The sequence below is a fragment of the Rhagoletis zephyria genome, unplaced genomic scaffold (genome assembly GCF_001687245.7).
Source record: "Rhagoletis zephyria isolate East Lansing unplaced genomic scaffold, Rhagoletis_zephyria_1.1 Rzeph_scaffold_00921, whole genome shotgun sequence".
Classification (NCBI taxonomy): domain Eukaryota; kingdom Metazoa; phylum Arthropoda; class Insecta; order Diptera; family Tephritidae; genus Rhagoletis; species Rhagoletis zephyria.
Genome location: NW_016158005.1, coordinates 153,202 through 172,928, shown reverse-complemented (window position 1 = coordinate 172,928; position 19,727 = coordinate 153,202). Strand labels below are relative to the sequence as shown.

Here is a 19,727-nt window from a genome sequence, read left to right as displayed (position 1 = left end):
AACAATCCAGCGATACGAGCCCGAGTATATTTGGGTAATCCCTCAAGGTATCGAGGATAATCGTAACAATATAACAGGTGATAGCAGCACCCATTTTATTTAACTTCGCCTCACGGNGGGCATCGTTAGCATTTATTTAACAATCCAGCGATACGAGCCCGAGTATATTTGGGTAATCCCTCAAGGTATCGAGGATAATCGTAACAATATAACAGGTGATAGCAGCACCCATTTTATTTAACTTCGCCTCACGGCTTTATGGCTGAATTTCTTTATTCATTCTGAACGTTTGGAATAAACTTTTTTGTTTACTTATTCTTTAGAACGTTCCTCCTGTGAAATGGGATTATCCGGAATGTATAAAGAAACGCAGCCCATATGTCAAATGGCTGCTGCTGATTCATGCATGATAAAAATATAGTAAGGTAGAACCGCTGAGAGNTTTAAAATTCTTGACGTTTCCAAACAATTAAATTTTTAAATTTACTCACAAACTCACACACACATTTTCATTTTCAACCTCAAGCAACAACAATTTCGAACAATTTCAATCTTTTATTTTCACTTTTATATGATTTTAAAATGTTGGCAAACTTCAAAAAAAAAAAAATCATGGCCGACAAATTGAGAGAACGGTGCTATGTTTTTATCATGGATTCATGATGCAATAATACAAGGTGTTATTAGTTGGCAACTTCTCGTTCCAATTCCGCCATATTGACTGCCTTACGTGAAACAGTGTTACTTCTTTAACTATTCTTTGCCCATTAATATAGTTGAATGTTTTTTATTTTTTCTCAGTATACATACTTTGTTTTCTTAAAAAGGTATTTTATCTTATTTTATTTCATTTCATAACGAATATACTATTAAAAAGCAAATTTTGTTTAGGAGAAAATGTGAAATTTTATATTTTTCCCCCATATGGGGATTCATTTCTTCCCGTTTTTCTTCTCATTCTACTGAGCTAAGGCAGTGTCAAATCGAGCTGTCACAACTGATACCACCTTGTATTATTGCATCGTGGAATTATACAAGGTGTTGTACGTAGTGACAGCTCATGTCGACAGCTCCCTTACAAAAGGTTGTAATATGGAAGCACGAGAGAAACGGGAAGAAAAAAAGCCCGCTTTGCGAAGTAGTACGAAATTTGGTACTATTTTTCATATAAAATTTTGCATATAAATAGTTACAAACGGTATATTATGATAAGCTAAATTCGCGAAAGTAGTATATATAACGTAGTACTTATGCAATAAATGGTAATTTAGTTTATTAAACACAATGTCCTATAATTATAGTCAAACTTCCAAAACCAAAAAATTAGTGGTGACCCCGAGTCGTTACAACATGACGGAATCGACAAAAGGGCGAATCGACGGATGGGGAGAATATTTCATCGAACAAAATGCCAACTAAAGATGTGGAGCTTGCATCGCAATGCAAGCTGCGACCGTTCTGAACTGAGATGACAGACAAATGGTTTCTACAAATTGAGGCCACCTTTCAGTCGTACAAGACCACATCTTATGTCGGTAAATACAATCTGGTTTTCTCAGCAATTAGCAGCGATGCTTTAAAGGAAGCTGCGGATTTTTTAAAAACCTTACCAACTCAAGACCGATATATTAACCTCAAAAGTCAACTACTGTCACGTTTTACTGATTCAGCCGACCCACATAGGGTATTTGGCTGATTTAGGCATATTTTTATCGCTACAAACATCAAATATAGTTTTAGTTATCGAATAAAACATTCACTATAACTACCCTGTTACTAATAGAAAATTCAATCGTAGTGAAATCTTATTTATTGTCAATATTATTGTGGCTTATTAACATTTGTTTCCATATTGTTATTGAGCTTTGTAGCACTATTATGTTTTTAGGGAAAAGGGAAAAAGCAACAAAGTCTTAGCGGTAGAAGTTACCAAAAAAACAGTTATATCGTTGGAAAAGCAGGGCCAGTGGCAGTGAACCACAGACGGGATTGCAGCAGCAAAAATCACTGGGGAATAGATGCATAGTTAAATACGTAGTTCTTGTTTAAATCTTCCATCTAAACTTACCAAGAAAACAGTTATATCGTTGAAAAAGCAAGGCCAGTGGCAGTGAACCACAGACGGAATTGCAGCGGAAGGAAGCACCGACCAAAATAACTACAAATCCTTGGGGAGAACTCTAAACCGATGTTTTTTTGCCGAATTAATGTTGAAATTTCTAATTTAATTTTCAGTTGCCAACGATAAGAATAGAGTAAATGTCAAAGAATTGTTCAGCGATTGCAAATCAGTTTTGGAATAGGGAATGAGGTAGTTTAGTACTTTTTTAAAGGCGATAAAATGTAGTTTTTTCAAGAGGGAAACACTGATATAGCTAAGGGAGCCAAGATGGCGGATTAGAGCGAGAACGCTGTCAATATCCAACACCTTGTATTATTCCACCATGGTATTATTGCATCATGCTGTTGATTGGTTGGAGCAGTTGATCGTTTAATGTTTTCTGTTCTCTTTCACACCCTTCGTATGAAAATTTTGACAGTCCTCGCCGCAAAAGCAAAAACAAAATGCATGTACATTTTGTTATTGGCGTACCGATACCACCTTATGACTGCTTTTACACAGTTCAAGTATTGAATTCAATTCTGCTCGCATGTGGAAGAGAGGGGGTGAGAAGAAAAGGGACGAGTACACATGCGTCTGTACCGTCAAGTCGTTTCAACTTTCTTGCTTTGCTTTTGGCATTTTCGTTGATTCCCATTTAAAGAACCAAAAACTTGAATTCAACAGAATTGAAACGTGTAAAAGCAAATAGAAAACACAAAAGAGAATGAGCAAGAATTGCTTTCAAGTACTTGAATCATGTAAATCGGGTGTATTGAATACGCCTTGGAACTGGAATTAGGTATGCCAGTGGCAAAAATATATCGATGTTTTGTTTTTGATCCGATGCATCGAAATGTACATCGATATTTTTCGATGCATCGAAGGGCATACATCGATGCATAAACTGTGACGACGGTTCAATATACTAAAAATGTCAGTTTTCATAAAACATCGATGCATTGATACATCGACTATTTATCGTGAAAGATTGTCGTAAGCGCAATTTTGACGATTTTTAGTGCTAGATGCAGTTATATGTTTTGAAATAAGGTCTTTCTATTGAGGTTGTCGGTTTTTAGAAATAATAGATTGGCGCTTACACATATGTTAGTGTTTGGCCGAGCTTCTCCGATTTGTGGCGTGCGCTTTGATGTTGTCACACAAAGCGGAGGGACCTACAGTTTTACGCCGACTCCGAACGGCGATTGTATTTTTATGAGAAGCTGTTTTTCATGGCAGAAATACTCTCGGAGGTTTGCCATTGCCTGCCGAGGGTCGACTGCTGTTAAGAAATAACCGTTTTTCTATATTTTTTGCGATGTTGCTTTGACCAAGGTTTGAAACCAGGCGTTGCGGAGTGGATACGCGCACTGCTTACTGCTTACATCTTTGTCGATAATTTAGTAAAAAGTTAGTGATGCAGACATATTAAACGAATCAATATCTTAAAAACAACCTTCTCCATTTTTGGATATCCTCTTTAGTTTCCGAGATATTGGCCCGTAGTCATAGTCAAAATAAAGTCGACTTTAAAGTTAGTTGCAGCTTTTTTGACAGATATCCCATTGAAAATTATGTCAAAAAGCTGCAACTAACTTTAAAGTGGACTTTATTTTGACTATGACTACGGGCCAATAACTCGGAAACTAAAGACGTAAATGACGTTTACGACAAAATTTTACTAAAGGTAATCCGTCATAAATTGAAAACTAATTAACAATCATAATTAAAAATTAAGAAATTTAAGCATTTTTTGAACTAGTAATATATTCAGCGACCTTGGGGAAAATCTATCTTCGCGTTTTTGAGAAACTGCATTCCAAACTTCAATCGCGATTTTCCACAACCTGGCGAAATTATTATACGACGATTTTTTACCCAGGCGACGTTATGCATCGAGTGGAAAACTTTCGGTGCAACGAAGCAAAACATCGATATTTTCGATGCGTCGATGTTTTTCCGACTTCCCTAGCTGGAATCAGTTGGTGTAGTAATAAGCGGAAAAAGTTGAATAAGGAAATAGATTTAGTAATTTTTTGATAACCAAAAGTGCAAATATTGTGAAAATGTGCGGAGGATTTACCTGCTCGAAAAATGCGCTAATTGCGTTGAACATTTTGTATGTGGTAAGTATTTAATTTGGCCTTCCTAACAGTGTGGGGTAATATCCCTGCTTATGCTGTAGTACTTGCATATACGGGAGCACCAAAAGGATCCAAAATTATCGATTTTTACACTTCATGGTATGTACATTGTTTGGTTTGTTTGCAGATGGTGGGATTCCTGTTGATTGGAGTTGGCATTTATGCACGTGCCGCCTCCATAGTCACAAATTTACCGATTGTGGGTGGAATTTTAGCCTGCGGTGTAATATTGATATTAATTTCCATACTTGGACTGGCAGGTGCAGTGAGGCATCACCAAGTTATGCTATTTTTCGTATCCTTTGCAAACAAAAAAAAAACTTTTGTATAGAGAGAACGTAATGTCAAGGTGGTAGTACATAGCATGTTACATAGTTTTATAATCGCATTACTATTATTTGTTTACCTACGAAGGTGATAAAAAGTAGCCAGTATACGCGCGATAAGCATCATATGTATGAGCGTTCTTTTTCATTTGCATTAAAATGTATAAAGTACCTATGTACCTAACTGATATTAATACAGTGTACCAAAAAAAATTTAGCTGGTTTCGACTATTTAAATGTTGTACGTAATACTTGAATTTAACTTTTTATTCATATAGGCAAATAGATTTCAATTTAATTCCGCCCGCCTTTATTATATCAATAGACGGCGAAAAGGCTATCGCTTTACTTGACCTCAAAATCTTTAAATTAAAATTCAAAAGTGGACGCTCTTTACTTCATAATAGTTCCTGAGCTACAAGTTAATTAATTTCAATTGAATTAACTTGAAATAAGTTTTGCGCTACATATGTACATAATGTGATGTATGTACCTTCATATTGCACAAATCTATCAAGTTCAATAATTTATGCAAATAAAATATCTTGGTATGGTTTCCTTAACATAAATATAACAGTACATGATTATCTTGTTTATTCTATTCATCATTCAATTCTCCATTGCAAGCTCTTGTTTAGCTGTCAGTTCTGAACAGCAAAAAGAGTTCGCTGAAGAAGGCTGGAATAATGTACCGGATTCTATGCGAAAACAAGTGCAAGATACTTTTCTCTGCTGTGGCTTCAACTCAACTAATACTGGAATGTCCTGTGAAGCTGTAAATAAACAATGTTGTCCTAATTTAATTAGTGTTTGCTCGTGCGCACCTTGCTTACCCGCATTGGAGGATAAGATCAATTATGCTTTTAAGTTATGTGGCGGTTTGGGCATTTTCTTCAGTTTCACTGAGGTAAGTGGAGTGAATTTTAACTTCTTTATTATGATTAATATGTAATACATATTTTAACATTCTAATTAATTAATTCTTCTATTTGCATACGCAAACTTTTAGTTTATTGGAGTTTGGCTTACAGTGCGTTATCGAAATCAAAAAGATCCACGCGGTTTGCCGAGTGCATTTCTATAAAGTCTTATGCACCACAAGAGCGTATTCAATCAATAATGAATAACGTACTAACATATACTAATACGCGTTCATACATAATATAGAAGCCATCTGATTTCTATAAATCATCTCTTGATTATATAAAAAACGAAACCATCGTTTTAGGTTTTGAAGCATTTATATATACATAGGTACATGTAAAACATTCCTACATAATTAAGATAAAAAAATCATATTCCCACACAAACATACAATATTTGTTAAAATGTGCTAAAAGCGTACACATATATGAAAATACATATTTATAATGTCAGTGTTCACCCTTCCCTGGTTATCAGGTTATATGGTTAAAAATAATTTTTCTGTAGTGTATTTTATTGTTGTACAACAACATATGTATTGTATTTGTAAGTATATTGTATTGCATTGTACAATAACAAAATGCACTACAGAAAAATTATTTTTAACCAGATACCCCGGCTAACCAGGCAAGCGTGAACTGCTTGTTGAATTTAGCCTTTTACACAAGCACACGGGCAGAATAGCGTATTTAAAAGAATGACAGCGACATCTTTGGCGTTTTTTAAACAACTGATAATTCTAGATTTAAAGCCCTATATAAAATTTAACCGTCACGACCAATAGTATTTCAATTGGGCATGAAATTAACAACATCACCTTATACTTACAATTACAATACAATATGCAGCACGTTTTTACAGCGATTGGAAGCGAATAATGCATCGACTTTCCTCTAACATCAACAATATTTACTTATGTATTTACTGAAATACTTTGGTGAGCAAAAATTATATCACTATTTAGTTACAGATATGATTATATCGGAAATTTTTGTTAAACGTTCTTTCTTTCTTCCATCCGTTTTAAAAAGATATTTGGTTTCAAATTCAATTTGTTTTTTCTTTCATTAAGCGCTTTTTGGAGTTTTTTTTTAGGATTTAAATATGAATTTTACAAAGCCTCTACGGTTTTAGCAATTTTGATGTAGTGAAAAAATTATGATTCTTTTGGAAAAAGTAACCTGCTTTACACTAAAACAAAAGCCCTTCTTCATACATTTGGTCACTTTCAGGGCTTAAAATTTGAGAACACTAGGTTTTAGAGGCATTCAGAACTATTTAATTTTTACATACATATTCGATATGCGTACCAAAGTTTTCTAACGTTTGTTATGTATTGTCCGGTCAATCGTACATTGCGTTAATTTTTTGCCGAGCTACAGAACATTTTATATAAAGCCACAATTTATATCTACATTTTAAATAGTCGATTTTAGACTTCAATCTGAAGTACCCTTAAGGAAAGGCTTTATAATCGTTCCCACGACAGTCGGGACTACGTAACCGGAACGACCCAGATTTATATCTGGCCAAGGACTGTCACTCCAGCAACACTCCCCAAAATCTCTTTGGGGAATTTGTATGCTGTGACAACAACAACAACAACAAAGGCTTTATAATAACATGGGAGATTCACGTCAACCATTTCACACATTCTTTTTATTCTACTGAAACTTATAACTTACTATAAACCTTAATAACAAATTTCACAAGGTGTCATAAAAAAAAACTTTCTATCACACCTGAGAAAGTCGTTATGTTCACAATAATATAAGCCAATTATAAATCTGCGTTTTAAGGTTTTAACTAACATGCACGCATCTTTTAGAATTACATATTTTGTAATTTTTCAAAAATTATGTATATTAATTCTATAAGGGCATATGTACAGTGACTCAAACTAATGAGCACGTGTCGATTTTTTTTAATTTTTGTAATATTTTTCGAGCTAAATCCAAGCTTTAACCAAAAAGATTCATGCTTTCTTACAAAATTTAGGAAAATTCAAAAAATGTCCATTAAAATTTCAACTTTTTAATCTGAATCTATAGAACATTATGGATATGCAGTTTTATATATAGCCCATATAATTTCAGTCTAATGAAGTGTAAGTTTCAACCGGCTCGCGTTGATTTTTGAATTTTTTGTTTTTGGAGACTGCTTCTGCGGTTTTTTTTATATAACAAGTGCATTTTCAAAAATTGGCGCTGATTTTTTGAAATTTTGTCGCTAGCGGTCTATTTCATAAGAAATTCATGCTTATATAGGAAAAGGTGCAAAAATCCATAACCAAAAAAGAAATTCTCAAAAATCCAAGAGATTTTTTTAGCTTTCATTAGACTAAAATTGTATGGGCTATAAAACTGCATACCCAAAAATGTTCTAAATATTCAGATTAAAAAGTTGACATTTTGATTAAAATTCGCTGAATTTTCCTAACTTTTATACAAAGTTTGATACTGTGAGTTATATAGTTTTGGTTAAAGCTGGGACGGTTTTTAATAGAAAAGTTATAAAAATACTTTAGCTCGAAAAACATTACGAATATTTAAAAAAATCAACACGTAGTAATTCTTTATCTCTCTGAAGTTGGCAGGACAACTTTTTCCAATACGAAAATTCCTATCGGATAATTTGCCGTCAATTGTCCGTAAATTATCCGTGAAAATAATAATTTTGCCGCGGACATATTTTAACAAGTAAGAAAGTCTAAGCACGGGCGCAGCCGAACATAAAATACATGGCGCAAATATTAAATATATGTTTTTCACCATTCCGAAAGCTACCGCTACATGGTAAGCTGGGGTGTATCAATTTTGAGGAAGTTAGCGTCCTTAAGTTTTATGTTCAAGTTTCAAGCATTTCTGAAATTTACCATCATATGAAAAGCCGTAATTTTAGTCCGATTTCAATAATTTTGAACGTTTTGCTTTTATGTGGCAGGCACAATAACTATACCCAGTTTGGTACAAATTGGTAGTAGGTTACCGAGATACATATATGTGATCATAAGTGGGCGGTGCCACGCCACTACCGCTGCATGGTTAGCCGGGGTGTATCGATTGTGAGCAGGTTGTCCAGATTGTTAAAAAAAGCCCAATTTCTGAATAAAAATCGCCTATTTTTTAATAAAATTCATGAAATCGATTTAACAAATCTTTTATTTAAAAAATGAGATCTTTATACCCGAGCGCACTTGTGCACAACGGTATTATAACTTTGTTCACATAACGATTGTTTGTAACAGGCAAAACGAATCGAGATAGATATAGTCAAATTGTACACAAATGATCAGAATGAAAAGAGAAATCGATTAAGCAGTGACTGTCTGTCCGTCCGTCCGTCTGTGCACACGATAACTCGAGTAAAAATTGAGATATCTTAACGAAACTTGGTACGTGCCCTTATTTCTGGCGTATTGTGCTTGCCACATAAAAGCAAAACGTTGAAAATTATTGAAATCGGACTAAAATTATGGCCGCTTTTCATATAACGGTAAATTTCAGAAATACTTGAAACTTCAATATTTCGAAATTTAAGGACGCTAATTTACTCAAAATTGATACACCCCGGTTTACCATGTAGCGGTAGCTCTCGGAAAGGTGAAAAACATATATTTAATACTTGCGCCGGGTATTTAATGTTCGGCTCGGTTCTTTCTTTCTTGTTTTATAACCAAAAACGAATATAATACCGTCAGGGGGTAATAATAAATAACACAAATCACTTATATAATAGTGATGTACAAACAATTTTCTTTAAAAATACGCATACTTTTTAAAAATATTTGTTTCAACACAGTTTGCAATTGGACTGCGCAATTATTAAATTGTTAAATTGTTGTTTTTAACTTGTTCTGAGCTGACTTGGGTTAGATGGTTCTAAGACAGTTCATATAACAACAGCTCCTAGATAGTTCAAAAAGGGTCACCTCCGAGCTAGAAAAAATGTGGTTAATTTTGAGCTGGTTCTAAGAAGTATAGTATAGAGCCTTTTCTTTAAACAAGCACGCATACAATTTTGTAAATAAAAAATACTTCATTTTATGTTTAAGCAGATATGTTTTTGCACTAATTTACTTTTTGATGCGAATTGTGCTTTAAAATTAGNAAAAATCGCCTATTTTTTAATAAAATTCATGAAATCGATTTAACAAATCTTTTATTTAAAAAATGAGATCTTTATACCCGAGCGCACTTGTGCACAACGGTATTATAACTTTGTTCACATAACGATTGTTTGTAACAGGCAAAACGAATCGAGATAGATATAGTCAAATTGTACACAAATGATCAGAATGAAAAGAGAAATCGATTAAGCAGTGACTGTCTGTCCGTCCGTCCGTCTGTGCACACGATAACTCGAGTAAAAATTGAGATATCTTAACGAAACTTGGTACGTGCCCTTATTTCTGGCGTATTGTGCTTGCCACATAAAAGCAAAACGTTGAAAATTATTGAAATCGGACTAAAATTATGGCCGCTTTTCATATAACGGTAAATTTCAGAAATACTTGAAACTTCAATATTTCGAAATTTAAGGACGCTAATTTACTCAAAATTGATACACCCCGGTTTACCATGTAGCGGTAGCTCTCGGAAAGGTGAAAAACATATATTTAATACTTGCGCCGGGTATTTAATGTTCGGCTCGGTTCTTTCTTTCTTGTTTTATAACCAAAAACGAATATAATACCGTCAGGGGGTAATAATAAATAACACAAATCACTTATATAATAGTGATGTACAAACAATTTTCTTTAAAAATACGCATACTTTTTAAAAATATTTGTTTCAACACAGTTTGCAATTGGACTGCGCAATTATTAAATTGTTAAATTGTTGTTTTTAACTTGTTCTGAGCTGACTTGGGTTAGATGGTTCTAAGACAGTTCATATAACAACAGCTCCTAGATAGTTCAAAAAGGGTCACCTCCGAGCTAGAAAAAATGTGGTTAATTTTGAGCTGGTTCTAAGAAGTATAGTATAGAGCCTTTTCTTTAAACAAGCACGCATACAATTTTGTAAATAAAAAATACTTCATTTTATGTTTAAGCAGATATGTTTTTGCACTAATTTACTTTTTGATGCGAATTGTGCTTTAAAATTAGGAACATATTTAGTGTTATTCTATAGGCCAATACCTTTCAAACGATACCTTATATATTAAGTTCCGGCCACTAGTTGGAAAGATATAGAGGTAAATGTGTTTTGGTTCGTGTCTCCACTACGAGATGCTTTGGTATGTATGTGGCGTCTGTACGTACATGAGCAAAATTTTTTTTTACATGGAAAAAAATCCGCAACATCCTCGACAAAAAAAATTCTAAAAAATCAACGGTAATTTTTAGCGACTTGAAACTTCCACTTTATTATACTAAAATTGAATGGGCTACAAAACTGCATACCCCAACATTTTCTATATATTCTAATTAAAAATTTTGAAATTTTGATGACGATTTTTTTAAGTTTGATTAATTTTTTTGCAATTTGTGCAAGCTTTGCAACTTTTGTTATTGTGGTTTCTGTTATAGATTGAATTATATTTTAAATGAAAATTATTAAAAATAAATAAATAAACATAATTTGCAAGCAATATCGTTTTGAATTTCGTTGCTAATTAGTTGCACGCATCTGTATGTATAAATTGCCACTGAGCAAAACTACTTGAGAAAATATCATTAGTTTAATAGCACGAGAGCAACACCGTACACGTGATAGATGTAAACTTCTTAAAAAAAAGCACATGTGTGCGCCCCACACCCAGTAGAAATCTTAACAACAATTAAACTACGAGGCAATCAGACGAATACAGTTGTTTATTGTATCCAAAGTTGGTACCAAGTTGATAAGTTTTTATCATTTCTCATATTTTTTTATTTTTTATTTTTTCGAATACATATCATCCTTGATATCATCATATCCTTGATCATCCTTTTTTGCTTTATTCCGTATTCGAAAAACTATGTGTTTCAATAGACACATCGATTTGAATACATAGTTTAGATTTCGAGAATATTTTTAGCAATTTATTTGAGAAAAATAAAACATTCAGTTTATTGTTTGTATTTTCGTCGATTTTATATTTGCTACCCCAAAATAATTGATATCAAATAAAACACCTCTTTGAGGTAAAATTTTCGAGTGACAAAAGCTGAACTACACCTTTTCCAAGAGTACTTCAGAAAGCGTCAAATGTATTTCAGAAACTGTAAAATGTACTTCAGAATAGTCAATTGTACTTCAGGAAACGTAAAATGTACTTCAGAATGGTCAATTGTACTTCAGAAACCGTAAAATGTATTTCAGAACAGTCAACTGTACTTCAGAATAGTCAATTGTACTTCAGAAACCGCAAAATGTTCTTCAGAATAGTCAATTGTACTTCGGAAACCGTAAAATGTACTTCAGAATAGTCAATTGTACTTCAGAAACCGTAAATTGTACTTCAGATACCGTAAATTGTACTTCAGAAATCGTAAAATGTACTTCAGAAGACGAAAATTCGTACACATTGTAATTATTTAAATAGTATATATATTATAGTGATTTTAAATATATTTACTTTTTAATATATTTTTCAAATTACAAGTAAATTAGTTTGTTCGCAATGTCTATACATTTAAGAATGAAACAATTAATTTATTAATGCAGTTTTAAATTATGTACCAGCTGGCATATCGAATAAAGATAGTGCATCTGGGTGAAAAGTGGTAGAATGTTGAATGGCTCTGCCACAATCTCCACCAACAACTGTCGCTTTTGCCTCGTCAATAAGTTGCTCCAAGTACGAGAGCCTTTGCTCGACAACGCCCGGACCAAATGTAGCTGGAATGCCAATATTTGTCTTAACATACGTTTTAATTTTAGACCAAATATTCTCAATTGGATTCAACATTGGCGAATATGGTCCAAAATATATTAAAAAAATAAACATATTTAAAAATACTATTTTATATACCATTTAAATAATTACAATATGTATGTAGTAACTTTCGTCTTCTGAAGTAAATTTTACGGTTTCTTAAGTACAATTTACGGTTTCTGAAGTACAATTGACTATTCTGAAGTACATTTTACGGTTTCTGAAGTACAATTGACTATTCTGAAATACTTTTTACAGTTTCTGAAGTACAATTGACTATTCTGAAGAAAACTTTACAGTTTCGGAAATACTTTTTACGGTTTCTGAAGTACAATTGACTATCCTGAATTACATTTTACTTTTTCTGAAGTACAATTTACTATTCTGAAGTACATTTTACTATTTCTGAAGTACAAATGACTATTCTGAAGTACATTTGATGCTTTCTGAAGTACTCTTGGAAAAGGTGTAGAAACACAAAATTTATGATATCAATTTCGTGACGAAAATTATACGCATTTTTAAACTGCCTTTCAAACGTAGCGAAAATCTTTTTTTATTTATTCGGAACGTTGCGAATTTCCGTTTACTGCTAGAAACACAATTAAAAAAACAGAACTTTTGCAACGATTCGTATGAATACGTTTGAAAGGCAGTTAAAAAATGCGTATAATTTTCGTATATCATAAATTTTGTGTTTCTATTTCAGCTTTCGTCACTCGAAAATTTTACCTCAAAGAGGTGTTTTATTTGATTCCTTTATACCGCTAGTCTTAAAAATAATTTTTATTTATAATAAAAAATCTAAACTAAGTCGTGTGAAAAATGAGAAAAACGATGATATATTAAAGCTTTTTTATGATAACTCAGCGTTAAATTGTATTAAATGTATTGAAAGATAATACATAAACTCCCGGCATCGAATTAAGAATATATAGAATTTTAAATATTCACAATGGTTTTCATGCTAAATATTTTTCGTAAATTTTTTATTTAAGGATGGCTCATAAGTATTAAACATAAACATATATATTCACGTTTCTAACTGTGTTGGAAATTTTGTAGAATTCTAGAAACTTATAAAATGTTTAATATTGTAAATCAGAGTTTATAAGTATGTACATAAGTTCTATAGCCCATTAAACTTTAATATAATTAATCGCGCTGATTTTTTATAACTCTTTTTACGCATGCTCTTGAAGGTATTCTCTTATTTAAATGTTTTCGTTTAAGATGCAAGATTACACTTTACTATACTAAAATTTGATGGGCTACAAAACAGAATACTCGAAATATTTATAAAAAAAAACTCTGATTAAAAAGTTTGAAATTTGAATACAGCTTTTAGGGTTCTATCAAGTTTGCATCACAGTTGGGATTTTGAGTTCAAATGGTTTATGGAATATGGGACATATTACTTAAATAAAAACTTTACGAAAAATATTTAAAATGAAAAACATTGGAAATTAAAACATATAAGAAAGTATAATTTCGGGCGGAGCCGAACATTAAATATCCGGCGCAAGTATTAAATATATGATTTTCACCTTTCCGAAAGCTACCGCTACATGGTAAGCCGGGGTGTATCAATTTTGAGTAAATTAGCGTCCTTAAATTTCGAAATACACTTAGGTCTCTTTTTATGCGGATTTGTATTTATGCGGTTTTTCAAACCATTATTTCGCTGTAGCGATTTTGCTTTTTTGAGAGTTTTTGTTACTTTTTACCTACCTTTTATTAGCTCGGGATGTAACTATGTAATATTGATGCGCCTAAAAGCTGCAACGTTTTCTATTCTCAAGTTACATACCTGATGACAGTACGAATGGCAATTATAATAGGGAGGTTTTAGTTTTTTAAACTACAATTTTATTTCAGTGTGTAAAAGACAATGCTTCTGATAAATAATTTGTCTTTGTATTCTTACATATTTAATAATAATAGATTAGCGCTTACACATAACTGGAGCTTCTCCTCCAATTTGTGGTGTGCGCCTTGATGTTGTCACACAAAGGGGAGGGACCTACAGTTTTACGCTGACTCCGAACTGCGATTTAAGCTGACCAACCGTCCTCCTTTGAGGAGGATTTTCCTCCTGCAATTCACTTCCGAGTGGATTTAAACCAAATTTGCTTCGAACTCAAATTGAGTTTTGTAGAAGTTCACTCAGAAATGAATTGTATTGCCTGTTTATTTCTAAAATATGTGGGATCGAAATAAATGCCTTGGCCTGTAGATGCGCGAAAAGATTTAATTTTTGAAATTAGAAACTTTTTATCGGTACAGGGTGATTTAAAAATTGATAATATTAAAAACCGACTATGCGAAGAAATATGACACTCGAATCACTTTACACTGACTAACATTTGGAATAGTTTGGAGGTTTTTTAAATGCTATCTTGGGCGTTTTAACACCGTGCGGGTTCACTAGTTATATTTAAAAGGCATTCACATTGTTCAACTTTCAGTTAAATGATGTAAACTTTTGATTCAACTAATCGCCGGTGAAAGTTGAACAGTGTAAACGCCTTTTAGCCGTAATTGATAATATTTGACCCTTTACAACACTGAAAGACGCGTCTCCACAGGCCAAAATTATTGCCTACCCTATGTCATTTTGCTTGCCAAATATGTATAGGTTTTATCAGTGGCTTTATTTGTGTATGGGGATTTTTTGTCTTGATAAAAGATTTTGTAAGATGGCCTAAAATAAGTATGTTCGTTGCATTGGAGCGCAAATCTGCTAAACAAATTTTAGAAAATGTGTTATTTTACATCCAAGTACATAATCAGAAAGAGCACAGGCCTGTATAGTTTTCCCCTTAAAAAATTAATTAGCGATTTGGGTATGTATAAGTACCACGCTACCAAAAATATAATAAAAATTTCATCACGAAAATTTTTCGCGAAAATATTTTTTTAATTCTTCTTGGCATTGCCGTGCATTACTAGCGTTAACTTCGAAATAACATAAGTCGTTCTCATTTACTTAGGCTCTTTATGAGTATTATTACTAATGCTATTGGTTTTTAAGTAAAAATTATATTCTAAATTAATTCACTTTTCATGGAAATTGCTAAAAATTCTAACATGTAAGTACATGTCATCAATAAAAATAAATCTCGACTTGCTGGAAAAGAACCAAGGATATATTTTAATTTAACATACCTAGATTACGGCTGCCATAATCCTGAACCCATCGAATAAAGCTTAAACAGACGGCAGCGTTGATCGGGATTAACTGGGACTTAATCCGGATCAACTGCAGTTAATTCCCGAGTTGATCCGGATCAACGCTGCTGTCTGTTTAAGCTCTAAAAGCTTAAAGCTGGATTAAGTCCGAGTTAGCCCGGATCAACGCTGCCGTCTGTTTAAGCTTTAAGACACTTATCATCCAAATCAAAAACGAAGATACAAGTGAATATGGTGCCAATATATTCCCTATAAGTAAAGTTGCTTTGGTTCTGACATTATAAGCAATGTAGTTTTCTGGCACAATCCGTAAAACTGAAATATTGATGATGATGAAACGCTCAAGTTCTGAATATTTAATTATAAACGAACAAATTTATCTTGACGATGACGTTACTTGGAAAAAGCGGCGCCTTTAACGTGGTCTTGAATATTTTCCTAACTACCATTAGCGAATTTTCGCATATCCTACAACGCACTTCATGATCATTTTTGATAATTTTTATATTCATAACCTGAAGATAATTTAGGTAGGCTGTCTTAAGTAAAGCCATTCTAAAAGTCTTAACCAACAAGGACTGAAAAAAGTGCTTATACGTACTTAAGTATATGTTTTTATTACTTAGCATTACAAATAAGATTTAATAGGCATTGCAAGTCTAAATAAACTTATTTGATATGAACATTAAATAAATTCCTTAAAGAAGTATGATTTTTATAAATTAAGAAAATCTTTAAAAGAACTTCTTCAAACGGAATCCTACAAAAGCCCTTCTGAAAGCTCTTTTTTGAGTAGCGAAAGCAGAAAGCCCTTCAATTTATTCCGCTCCATACAAAAAATTAAGGAGAAAGGAATAACTTTCAGAAAGGCCTTTTAGATAAGATTTTAGTTCCTGCTGGGTATCTACTGGGTAGTATTTATGTATGACCCCTCAGTCGTGTACCTGATGAGGAACTTGCACTTTTTCGGCATTCGCCTGAAAAAAAAGATTTTAACCAAATAAACAAAAGAGGAAGAAGATATTCAACATGTTAGAAAAAACGTTTTATTGTCAGTTTTCGACTACTAATGACAGAAGGCTTAACCTTTTTTCATAGCAAAAATCTGCTAAAAATTAGAGGAGTGTCTACATTGACCTTCATTAAAAGATCAGGACAATTTAAGTGTGGGCCAGTACTCCAGGACAATTTGTCTAAATCAGGACAAATCCAGTAAAACCAGGACGTCTGGCATCCCTAACCTAGATATTAAAAAAATAACATAATTATTGGAACGGGGAAAAATTAGATTTCGCAGGCCTGTTTAATCCAATACAAAATAGATATTGATTTTTAAATATTTTCTTATAAAAATATAGTTCATTCTATAAAAAGCACCATACAAATTCACATTTCAAACTTTGTGAAAATATAAAAATTCAGCGAATTTTCGCCAAAATTTTACACTTTTGTTTAAGAATTTTGGGAAAAGTTTTGCGTATGCAGTTTTATAGCCCATGCAATTTTAGTATAATAAAGTGCGATTTTCATATGTCTACGAAATATCGTTGATTTTTTTTTACGGTGTCACTCACTTTCTTCCTTACAAAGTATGTTCGACATTTTTTTTATATGAAAGAAAGAAACACTGTCAACAAAAAAAAAATGCCAAAAATCAACGGAAATATGTTTCGGTCTTATAATTATGTAACGCAGTGTACTATTAACTTGTTTGACTTGTATTTAGAGCAACTTTAAATTGTTTTTTTTTTCTTTTAACCATGCTAACTTATTCGTTATTTATGTGTTAAAATAAATATAAAATAAAATAACAAAAACAAATAAATATAAAACAAATTTTTTGTGTTTTCAATATGGAGAATTTGTCCTCCTGGAATGCTAAAAAATTCTGGTCTCCTTACGATTGTATTTTTACGAGTAGCTGTTTTTCATGGCAGAAATACACTCGGAGGTTTGCCATTGCCTGCCGAGGGGCGACCGCTGTTAAGAAAAAAATTTTTTCTAAATTTTTTTGTTGNGTTTTCAATATGGAGAATTTGTCCTCCTGGAATGCTAAAAAATTCTGGTCTCCTTACGATTGTATTTTTACGAGTAGCTGTTTTTCATGGCAGAAATACACTCGGAGGTTTGCCATTGCCTGCCGAGGGGCGACCGCTGTTAAGAAAAAAATTTTTTCTAAATTTTTTTGTTGTGTATTCTTACATAATTCATGTATTTATTGTGGTATTTTAATTTTTTTTTTTTTATTAAAATACAGATAAAATTTTATTTATTTCATTAATGTTCGGTTTTACATGGAATAATAAGTGTTGAAGTGAAGAAATAAATAGTTTTTTGCTCAATAATGCTTCACTGGATTTTTATATGCGGTTTTTTAGATTTTTTTTACATGGAGTATCTGAATTTATGTGGCTTTTGAAAATGCTGGAACGCATCCCCTGTTTTTGTATGAAAGTAAAGAACTTTTTTGTGCGGGTTTTTTTTATGCGGCTTTCTGAGGAACGCATGTACCGCATAAAAAGAGACCTAAGTGTATTGAAGTTTCAAGCATTTCTGAAATTTATATGAAAAGCGGCCTTAATTTTAGTTAATTTTTGCTTTTATGGGGCAAGCATAATAACCGTACCGAGTTTGGTACAAATTGGTAGAACGGTTACCGAGATACATACATATATGTGATCATAATTGGGCGGTGCCACGCCCATTTTCCAACATTTTATAAACGTATTTCTTGGTAAAGAATTGTTGCAAGCATCAATTTTGAATAAATTAGCTTTAATATTTACTGATTTATCGAAGATTTTGTATTTCTCTAAATTATCGTTATATGGGATGTGGGCGTGGTTATTGTCCGATTTTAAAAATTTTCGTGCATTTGATATGCTATACCAAGGCTAACAACTGTGCCAAGTTAGGAAGAAATTAGTGCACGGGTAACAAGATATACACATGTAACCATAAGTAGGCGTGGCTACGCCCATTTTCCAAAAATTTATAATATTCTTATTCTTAAATTTATTGTAAATATCAATTTTGAGTGAATAATCTTCAGTAGTTACTAAAATATCGCAGTTTTCGTATTTCTGAAAAGTACCGTTATATGGGAAGTGGGCGTGGTTACAGTCCGATTTCACCCATTTTCAATACCAACCTACCTTGGATAAATGGAAACCAAATTTCGTAGAGATATCTCAATTTTTGCTCGAGAAACCGATCGGTATAACTATGTGTAGGGTGTAAGCGCAGAGATAACTAGGACGTCTCATAAATCTGTAGGGCATTGTATGTTTTATTTATTTATTTATTTTTTATTTATTATTGTTTATTTGACTAAGGGATTCGCTCTATTTACTCAGTTACTTTTTCATTTAATTTTGATATTGGATTTTAATTGTTATATCAATCGATGTACATTAGAGTGGTCCAAAAAAATAAAGTCGGAGTTTTAATGCCGGCACACCCTAGGATTGATCTATATCGAAAAAAATATACCCCTATTTTTTATTTTGAAATCAAAAAATATTTAGGGAGTGCTCAAAGCGCTCAAAGTTGTCCATGTATTTTATATGGAGAAAAAAACATCTTTTCGTAGAAATAGTGTAGAATTCTTGAAAATCGGCGGCATTAAAAATCCGACCTTATTTTTTTACATACATTTTTGCACCACTTTAATGTACATATGCATATGCTTTCTTGCATTTTAAATATCTTCATTTATTTTTCAGGTACTGGCTGTCTTTTTGGCGCGTCGCTATCGCAATCAACATGATCCACATTATCCACCAGCGCGCGCAATTTTCCCACACAATTATCAGTATTAGTAAAACAATCATAATTTTCGATTCCGTGGCAAAAAAAAAATATTATTAACATTAACATACTACATATCGTCACTAGACACGAATAAAGGCGCGAGCTCAAAAGTTGACCGCGAAAAAAGACGCTTAAAAAAACTTCAGCGAAGAAAGACTCTTAACCTAGTTGACGACGAAGAAAGACGCGATAAAATATTTGACGGCCAAGAAGGAAGCGTAAACTTATTTTCGCGGTCAACTATGTTTGCGGGTGTAATAGTATGTACATTCCGTAAATAGTTTTTGGGGAATAATGCTGAAGTTACAGTCCTTGCCCTAGTATAAATCTATGATTACGCGTCTTTCTTCGCCGAATTTT

General features: G+C 32.8%; 1 protein-coding gene and 1 long non-coding RNA gene across 3 annotated transcripts; one reads left to right on the top strand and one right to left on the bottom strand.

The window, feature by feature from the left end:
- Window positions 1-1,792: 1,792 nt before the first annotated feature.
- On the bottom strand, window positions 1,793-2,448 carry LOC108362065 (uncharacterized). The gene is made up of 2 exons (XR_001847411.1): window positions 2,069-2,448; window positions 1,793-2,007 (listed from the first exon to the last, which is right to left on the bottom strand). It is a non-coding gene; the product is annotated as an uncharacterized LOC108362065 (long non-coding RNA).
- Window positions 2,449-4,019: 1,571 nt separating this feature from the next.
- Tsp97E (Tetraspanin 97E) lies at window positions 4,020-19,419 on the top strand. 2 transcript variants are annotated; one of them, XM_017614902.1, is made up of 4 exons: window positions 4,020-4,230; window positions 4,376-4,543; window positions 5,152-5,481; window positions 5,584-5,992. In XM_017614902.1, the coding sequence occupies exons 1-4, from the start codon at window positions 4,171-4,173 to the stop codon at window positions 5,656-5,658; spliced, it is 633 nt and encodes a 210-aa protein (XP_017470391.1). In that variant the 5' UTR covers window positions 4,020-4,170; the 3' UTR covers window positions 5,659-5,992. The 2 variants fall into 2 exon arrangements, with proteins under 2 accessions (XP_017470391.1, XP_017470390.1); XM_017614901.1 differs by lacking the exon at window positions 5,584-5,992 and adding an exon at window positions 19,280-19,419 and having other exon boundaries at window positions 4,036-4,230.
- The last annotated feature ends 308 nt before the right edge of the window (window positions 19,420-19,727 follow it).

What these genes read in the sequence shown, in the direction of transcription:
- Tsp97E (XM_017614901.1), top strand. Translation starts at nt 4,171, where the DNA reads ATGTGCGGAGGATTTACCTGCTCGAAAAATGCGCTAATTGCGTTGAAC. An exon ending in ACCAAGTTATGCTATTTTTC is followed by an intron (nt 4,544 to 5,151) that starts GTATCCTTTGCA and finishes TAAATATAACAG; the next exon opens with TACATGATTATCTTGTTTAT. An exon ending in TTTTCTTCAGTTTCACTGAG is followed by an intron (nt 5,482 to 19,279) that starts GTAAGTGGAGTG and finishes TTTATTTTTCAG; the next exon opens with GTACTGGCTGTCTTTTTGGC.